The 9,099-nt window shown below is 46.4% G+C and overlaps 1 protein-coding gene across 1 annotated transcript; it reads left to right on the forward strand.

Annotated features, from left to right (window-relative positions):
* Window positions 1-569: 569 nt before the first annotated feature.
* FOXI2 (forkhead box I2) lies at window positions 570-5,914 on the forward strand. Its single transcript, XM_063133271.1, has 2 exons — window positions 570-1,143; window positions 5,364-5,914. Exons 1-2 carry the CDS (start codon window positions 570-572, stop codon window positions 5,912-5,914), a joined length of 1,125 nt encoding a protein of 374 aa, XP_062989341.1.
* The last annotated feature ends 3,185 nt before the right edge of the window (window positions 5,915-9,099 follow it).

Consider the following 9,099-nt stretch of genomic DNA (forward strand, 5'->3'; position numbering starts at 1 on the left):
AGTGCCTTTTGATTCTACCAGCCACTATTAGCCAGGAGAGCTAAATGGAACCTCCATTTTCAGTGGCAGTATACCTCTGAATGCCAACAGCAGGGGCAACGGTGGAATTCCATCGTCTTCGTGCAGGCGAGGGGAGGCTTGGGGACGCGGGCGCGGATTGTGGGAGCCCGTCTCCAGCAGAACTCTGGGTCAGCTCTCCTAGGACTCCCTTTCTAACGCCCTTCTTCCTTGGCTCCTCGGAAGTTTGGGGGCGGGGGAGGCTCTTCCGAAGACGCTGGGACGCTAGGAGAGGGCAATCCATGCCAAGGCTTCCGGTGGAGAAGGGGCGGCGTTTGGGGACGGGGTCAGCGCTGAGCGTGGCGCCGCGGGGGTGCAGGAGGCGGTGCGGGTAGGGCGTCGTCGAGGGCCGGTTGTGGTGGTGGGGGCAGAACTGTGTCGTGAAGCGCTAGGGAGGGGGGGGCGATGTAGGCTGGCGAGTAGGCGGCGCTGCCCCGCCGCCTGGCTCTGTGCCGCTGGCGTGCGCCCGGCCATGGGTTCAGTGGCTCCGTCGAGGTCCGGGGCTGCTTAGGATGAACGCGCTGGAGGGGCAGCAGCCCCCCGGCGCGCACGAGCTGCTGGACGTGGCGGCCGTCTACTGCGACAACCTGAGCCTCTTCCAGGCGCCTGCGGCGCACAGAGCCCCGGCTCACGCCGCGGGCTTCGGCCTGGGGGACCCGGGCGGCGGCGGCGGTAGCAGCCCGTACCTGTGGCTCAACGGCTCGGCCGTGCCGCCCAACCCCTACCTGGCGGCCGGGCCCAGCGGAGCAGCCGGGCCCTTCCTGCCTGCGGCGTACGGGGCGGGCGCCCGGCAGCTGCTGGCCGCCCCCTCGGCGGGGCCCGAGCTGAGCTGGCTCTCGCTGGCCGCCGGGCAGCAGCAGGACTTCTTCAAGCTGGTGCGCCCGCCCTACTCGTACTCGGCGCTCATCGCCATGGCCATCGAGAGCGCGCCCGACAAGAAGCTCACCTTGAGCCAGATCTACCAGTACGTGGCCGGCAACTTCCCCTTCTACAAGAAGAGCAAAGCCGGCTGGCAGAACTCCATCCGCCACAACCTCTCCCTCAACGATTGCTTCAAGAAGGTGCCCCGCAATGAGGACGATCCAGGTAGGGCATCGCGGGAAAGGGGATGGGGTGGGTCGGCGGGCTGGCGCCGATCAACGGGGGACCTAGGTCGAGGTGGCCGCCCGCCTGGTTCTTGGAGACGTTGGCAAAGCCACCCAATTCATTTGGCAGCCAAATCACCTCCAATAAAGTAAATGCTTCCATTAATTTGCACCCTGCCCCAGAGCATCCTAATCCAATGAATCTCCCCAGCTTAATTGCCATGCAGTGTGGTACAGACAGATAGATAGATAGATAGATAGAGGTGGGGTGGGGGCTGGCAGCATGTGAGAAAGGGAGAGTTAAATCCTCCCCAGCTGCAATGCCCTTTGAAAATCGCCCCCCCCCCCATGCGTGCCAATTAAGTTTAAGGTGCAATCGTATGCACGTTTAGAGGGGGGGATCCTACAACTCCCAGGTGGCTGGGGAATGCTGGAAGTTGTAGGAGTTTTTTGTCTAAAGATGCATAGGATTGGGCATGTTTAGACAGATTGCACCCTGAGGGGGCGGGGAGCTTCCAATGGACATCAGGGCTCTATGGAATAGATGTGTGTCTCTGGGAAATAGATCTGGGCCTGGGATCCCATTGGTCTTGGCCTACCAATGTCCCTGGCTCTAAGTCTGCAAAGGGATGTTATTTTTTAAATTTTGTACAGCACCTAAAAATTGTGGTTGCTTTTTATCAACAGCAGCAACATTTCTTGATGAGTATGCATTGAAAGGGTGGATGTTTTTTCTTTAAAAAACAAAACAAAACCCCTTTAAACTATACCACACAAACCCATCTTGGCAGGGCCATCTCTTTTAGGAGCGGCATGAAAAACGACCAAGCCCAAAGGAATACAAGATATGCTTCCTTTTGAAGTCTGATCATGGAAATAATTTCTATTGAAAGCAAGTCACCTGGTTGGAACTGAGATGTCTGGGTACTTAACGCACACTGACTTGCAATTAAGCGCAGGCACCACACCACTAAATTCCTCCATCTAAAGGTGGCTGCAATTCTAAACACACTAAGGAGAAAGCCCCGTTAGATACAATAGGACTCACTGCGGACTAAAGAAACACAGGATTGGGTTATGCTGTTGAGGGGAACCCGGGTTAGATCATGGAGATGACTGTTGGCTCACTGGATTTTTCTTCCCGCTGTTGCACAGTGGAATGTTACAGTCGGAAGAATCAACTACATTTCCTTTTAAGTTAGTGGTTGTTGTCCTCTAGCTCCCATTGAAGTCAATGGCCACATTTCAGTTGAGCTCTCAGCTTGTTTCAGATTTGAGTGCAAGCCTGCATTCCAAAATGTTTCCTACCTACCCCTTTCAAAGAGCGTTAACCTACTCCCACTTTAGCTCCCATGGTAATTACTGTGTCGCTCTGGTGGAGTGAGGTGTAAACTTCTGTCATTCCACCCTGATTTCTCCCCCATTTGCTGAGAAGAAAGTGGTGGCTGTATCATATTACCTTAAACAGAATAACGGAGCATAAAGGCTACTACTTTGGAAAAGGGTGTTATACACCCAATTTCCCCTGTACAGCAGAATGAAAGTAATTACTCTGCACCCCAGGATGCTAATCCTAAAAGTACTTCTGAGGCTCATCCTCTTTATTTGGGTGCATATGGGCATGCTGTTTGTTTGGTACAGAAGGGTGGGAGGGGCATTTTTTTTTAAAAAAAAAAATCAAGTGTCTAGCCAAAACAACTTTTACATTTGTAATCTAGGCAGGGGGGAAAGTAACAACCATGTCTACAGTGCAGTCCTATGCCTGTTCACTCAGAAGTAAGCCCCATTGAGCCCAATGGTGCTTACTCCCAGGTGAGTATACATAGGATGAAAATCTTCTTAGCTCCAGCCTCCCCTGCACAGTGTCTATACCATTCTTTCTCCCAGGCATCTTATAACTACTGATGGACCTTCCAAGGGTAGGCTAACATTAAAATGTACCACTGATGTAAAATGTTAATTGTACATGCATATAGGTATTTTGGGTTGTCATCTCAGAAGTAAACCAGAGCTGGTATAATGTAGTGGCTAAAGGACTAAGCTGCAAATCAAGAAGTTTTCAGTTTGAATCTTGCCTCTGTTGTGAACTCTAGTTTGCCTTGTGCAAGTCACCTTTTCTCATCCCCAGTCTGTACATCTGCAGTCTGGGAATAATAATACTGACTTACCTTGCTGAATTGTTGGAAGGATTGTAATTAGATAATGCATGTAAAGTATTATGAAAGCATCATAGAAATAATAGTAGTAGTAGTATTTTGTTGTTTTTGTTGCTATTAGTAGTAGTAATATTTCAACAGAAAACTGCTAGCATGAACACAGCAGGTGGTGAATTCATTCATGGGTGTTTAGTCCCCTTAGCAATCTTGCTTTGAAATGATTACCTCATGATTATGCCTCAGTATATATGATGGCTTAAATGTGTTTATTGGAGGTGACATGATCTGGTATCGCCATTCTAAATGCATTACATTGCAAAAAGTTCCCATTTGAACTTACTTCCAGTATTTGAGCAGATATAAGCATCAAGTGCAAACAGCTTCTAGTTTTGCAGACTCGTCTTAAATAATTTGCTTCTATTGAGGTAAGATCTGTAATTCACCTTGAGCCATCAGGATAGGAAAGGTATAAGCAAACCAGTTCCATTAAATATTGTAATGACAGATGTTTAACAATAGCATCTATTAGGTGCAACTCTCTTCACAAGGGACAGCCCCATATTTACTTGATAAAGTTTAGTAATTAAATACATTTATTTGGAAATTAAGTCCTATTGATTTCAGCCTGGTTTGCTTCCATGTTTGGGTCTAATGCCAGACTAAAGTTTCTGAATCAAATATTGCAGAGGATATATTGAAGTTTGGAGCCCAATTGAAGTTTGAGATCCTCTCTCTGGTGGAATCCTGATGGCTTGATTCCAATGCTTTAAGTATAAGTGATCATTTGAGAACAGCAACTTTACACTTCTGCTGTAAATATATTGGGCTGATCCAGACAAAATATATTGGGCTGATCCAGACAAAATATATTGGGTTGATCTAGACAGACAGTGGTGCAGTAGTAAATTTTTGAAGTGCAGGCGGTCCTCATAGCTATGCCCCCAAAGAGAGTCCAAAAATTCATGCAGTTTTGTTGATCCCAATCAAAAAACCAATTTTAGCAGTTGTCATCTCCATTGGGAGTAGATCTTTTGTAAAGCTAATGGGTTTTAATTGCCCATTCAAAACCAAGCTTCCCCCAAAATACTTTGCATTACAACAGGGAACAATATATTGTTGTTGGGAGAATCATCCTCCCTACTCCCACCCCAGCTACTAAACACAGAGAGAACAGGGAAGTCTGCTTGATGGGGTGTGTATGACAGATGACATTAGCATCCCTGCTAATAAAGAAGTGTGGGTGCTGCATCCTTCTGAGTCCTTGTCTCTGCTACACCCTGGTTACAGAGGAATCCTAACCCCTTCAGATGGACCATTGAGGGAGGCTTAGTTTTAGAAGTACACCTCCAACAAAAGAGAACTCTGCTGGCAGAGCAGCGCCCACCCACCCCCTGGAGAGACCTGGTATGCCCAAGGAAAACAGCTCCTCTGGCATTTGTAGGCCTCAAGTGGGGCATTTTAGGATGGTGATGTCCGGGATATGTTGGGGGCAGCTGGATCAAAAGCCCCCTTGCTCCCCTACCAGACCACAGGATTGGGCATGTTAATTGCCATTGAAACCTCTGGGTGTGTGTGTGTGTGTGTGTGTGTGTGTGTTGGAGGGGGAATAAGGACAACAACAAAGTCAGTTGTCTAAAATAAATGGAAAAACCCACATCCCACCCTGGCTGGAGAGAGACAGCAGGACTTTGGAAGTATGAATCATTCCTCACTTCATTCCATGCCCCCAGGGCAATTTAGGATTGCTCTGTAAATTACACTTGGTTCCCATTGAAGTCAATGGGACTAACTTGTCCCGTTAATTTCAGTGGAACCCTAGTTCAACTATCTTAGTCTGGATCTATCCCATTATCTGGGGCCGGGGGGGGGGGGAGTCAATCAAAATGAGTACATCTAAATGGCTTGAGAGTTGTACAGAAAAGTGGATTTACATTCATCTGGTGCCGTCTGCTCACATGACTGCCTCTCGGTTGACCCCTTTCCCCAGGCTGTTCAGAAAGGTCTCATTTTCAACATATTCTTTGCCTGCCCCTGCTAAATCCACATGTTCTTGGTTGGTTCATAGGTAAAGGCAATTACTGGACGCTGGATCCAAACTGTGAGAAGATGTTTGATAATGGCAACTTCCGGAGGAAGAGGAAAAGGCGATCTGACCCAGTTCACGGGCCCGGAGGCCCTCACAAAGCAGAGGACAAAAGCAACAGTGGTGTTGTGCAACGAGCCCTGGAACCCCGCAGCTTGGGCTCTGGTGAACTGCGCTGCTCTCCAAGTACCATGAATGACTGCAAGCCCCCCAGCCTGAACTCTGGCCGTTGTTTCTCCACCTTCATCTCCACCATGAATGCCGTGGCCCATAGCCGAAATGGCTTTCCCAGGCAGATTTCTGGTGGGCCGGGCTCTGAATTCACACCAGGGAGGCAGAGTGGGCACAGCTTGAGCTCTTGCTCTGCTTCCAACAGCAACCCACCTGCAGGATTTGAACTCAGTTCTCCGTCCCACTCCAGAATGAATTACTATGCAGGTGCTGGTGGACAGTCCAGCTGGCTTAGCACTCCTGTCCTGAACACCTTCAGCATGAACAATCTGATTTATAGCAGGGAAGGGACAGAAGTTTAAAGTGATGGCAAGATAGGCTTTGTCTGAAGTTAAACCCCACAAACAGCCTTTGTTCAGTGCCTAGATATTTTGCCTTATGTCCATATAGTGGTAGTCTTCAATTCTGGGACCCGTCTTTAGCCCCAATGTGCAACATAAGACCCACTTTTAAAATGTTTTACTTACTGTCAGATCTTCTGCCTCCCTCTCTCTCTCTCTCGTTCTCATTTTTTCCTCCTTTCTTTGTTTTTCTTCCTTCACTCTCTCACCCTTCATTTATTTTTTCCCTGTCTTTATCCCTCCCTGATTCCCTCTTTCTCTCTCTCTCTCACCCAAACACAAAGAAATGCTGGATGTACCACTGGCGAGATCCACTTAGATCAGGATGCAATGAACGTGATACAAGCAAGAGTACTTTCTTAGTTGAGTAGCTTATTTGGATCCCATTCAAACTGGGACACAAGCAGATCTAATCTAATCTGTACAGGCCACAATCCATTCAAAAGCATGTCGGCTTGCGAAGGAGAACTTCCTTGTGGACTGTACTATCTGTTTGTTAATGGCAGGAGGTGCCATTCTTATTTTCCACCTCTCCTACCAAAATGTCTTGAGTCTTCCCTGTAGGACACTGTATTTCTGTGCCTTGCAACAGCAGCTTTACTACAAATTAAATTAAGCAACCAAATGTGGATGAAAAGCGCTTTTAAGTAATTGGAACAATCCATAACCCACCCACCCCCTGGCAACCTAATCCTTAACATGCTTACTTAAAATCAAGTCCCACTGTTTCAGTTAATGGCACTTTCTTTCAAGGATCTGTGCTAAGATTTGACCTGTGCAAAAATCCTATTGATTTCATCCGAGGATCTTGCCCTCTCTCTTAGTAGCTTTGTTTACAATCTCAGTACTATGCATCATGGCCGTAGATCCTTGATTTTTAACTAATGCACTAATCTACAACATAGGAATATTTTTGGAATGTGTATATAATAGTTGTTTGCATCTGGTAGAAGGAAATAGTTGTATTTTGGAAAATATGGGAGGCTCCTTTTTAGAGTTTCTAATTCAAGTGTACATTACTGCTGTGTTATTGATCTATGCAATGAACAAAATAAAATGCTGCCCTGTAATTTGTCTTAAATTCTAACTCAATGCCCAACAGTTGTGTTTTTCTTATATTTTATGGTATATTAATCCCCCCAATTAATCAGGGCTTAAATTGAACTGAGGATCAATGTCTAGAATTCCAGAACTGTTTTCAATGTGAGGGTTCAGTTTTGGAATATGTGAACAACAAAAAAAGACCTGTGTAGTACATTTTGGCTTCAATTACGGCCCACTTTTATTTGGGACTATGAAATATAGTTGGACTTATTTCTGAGTAAACATACATCTGCTGTGGCTGGTGTTTTACTGCTGAATAGACACAGTTCCTGTATATCTGGGATTCGAGAGAGAGAGATATCCAATGCACAAGATGTAACTTCAAATCGGCTGGAATTCTAGCACCAGTGGATTGAAAAATTAATCCTAAACTGGAGATGATCAGGTGAGCAGAGAATTTAAATTTAAACCTTTAAATTTAAAGACTTCCTACCAAGTTATAAGATACTTTTTATTCTTCATTCAGATGAGCAATTGAAGAAATAGCTCGGAAATATAAGAAGGGACTGTAAAACTATAATTCTCACTGTAGACCTCAAATTGCTTGGAAGTAATTTGTGTTGCTATCAATGGGGCTTGCTCACAAATGATATTTTAGGATGTGGATTTGCTAGAAAGGAAGTGAATATTCATAAAGAAAATATTTACATTGTTTTTACTCATTTAAAAGTGGCAAAAGTAAGGAAGTGTCATATCTCAGTTTAAGCATGTTTGGACTTGAAGTAAGTGTGTGTGTATGTGTGTGTGTTTCTTTGCAGGGCAGATAGGTAAATAAATATTCAAATTGAAACCAAGAAAAGGTGGCATTCTTCTCTAGAGAGAAGTTGGGACTAAATCCAGAGTAAGTGTCTAGGATTGCAGCTGCCCAACACAGCCCAATATTATGTAAATTTGCTCGGAAATAACTGTTTGTGGAGACTTACTCTCAAGTAAGAATGCAGCAGTTCAGCCCGCGTCTAAGTGCATTTACTCAGAAGTAAGCTCTATTCAGTTCAATGGGGCTTCCTCCCTAAAAACTGCCTCCAATTTCAGCCTTGCTGCCTAATCCAGCGCATGTTTACTCAGAAATAAGTCCCACTGATTTCTATGGCATTTACATCCAAGTAAATGCAGCATAATAGGTTTGCAGCCTTGATTTCCTTATACGCGCACATTTCCTATGAAGTGAGTTCCATCCGCTGAAATCAACATAGGACTTTCTTAAGACGCATATTAATGGTGCAAAGCTCGTTATTTTAAGGGGACTTACGAAAAAGTAGCTACATTAACTGCAACCTGGGATTGTATCCAACGTTATATTCACTTAAGTCCCATTCGTTTCCATGAGTCTACTCTAAGCAGGACTAACTTCGGCCGCAACCTTTTAATTGGGAGGGAAGTCCCGTCGATTTTTCACGTTAACTTTCGAGTAAGCCGCTCGGGATGTTACAGGAAAGTAGATTGCACGAAAATAGTGAGGTGACTTCGGAGGGAGTAGTAAATCCCATTGAGCTCGGTGCGGTTTGTCTTCTGCCGTGTGGCGCCTTCGTTCGCTGCCTTGAAGCTCCTGCCGGGCGCCGGAATCACCGAGCTCAGCGCCCGAGTCTGCCCGCTCGCGGCCCTTGTTTACGGGGCGGAAAATCTCCAGCTCCTGTTTTCACGCTCTACTACGACGGCCAGGTTCGCGTGTGTTGAGCACCCAAATCCCCGCCGATCGGCAAGTTTGTAAATAAAAACTCTTTTCTCTGGGCAAACACAAAAGATCATCTTTTGTGTCCGCCCGGGGAGCTGGACAATAATTTATAGGAAGAATTTGGGATTTAATCGAGCGTCCAAAATTAATCCGGATCCCTGCTGAGGAGCCCTTTAATTACTCGTTTCCTGCATGCGAACCTCTTTTGTGGCAGAGGGGAAAAGAGGGCGTGAGTGTGTGCGCGAGGGAGAGAAATCTGGAGGAGGAGGAGGAGAACCAGCCCATTCCGTCCAAATGGTGAAAATTGTGGGGCCTGGAAAAAGTCTGGCGATAAGGGCGTTGTAGTTTAGGAGGGCGAGGAGAATGAACC

Source organism: Elgaria multicarinata, chromosome 8, assembly GCF_023053635.1.
Source record: "Elgaria multicarinata webbii isolate HBS135686 ecotype San Diego chromosome 8, rElgMul1.1.pri, whole genome shotgun sequence".
Classification (NCBI taxonomy): domain Eukaryota; kingdom Metazoa; phylum Chordata; class Lepidosauria; order Squamata; family Anguidae; genus Elgaria; species Elgaria multicarinata.

Coding starts and splice junctions, on each gene's coding strand:
- FOXI2 (XM_063133271.1), top strand. CDS start 570: ATGAACGCGCTGGAGGGGCAGCAGCCCCCCGGCGCGCACGAGCTGCTG. Junction 1,144..5,363: donor CCGCAATGAGGACGATCCAG/GTAGGGCATCGC, acceptor GTTGGTTCATAG/GTAAAGGCAATTACTGGACG.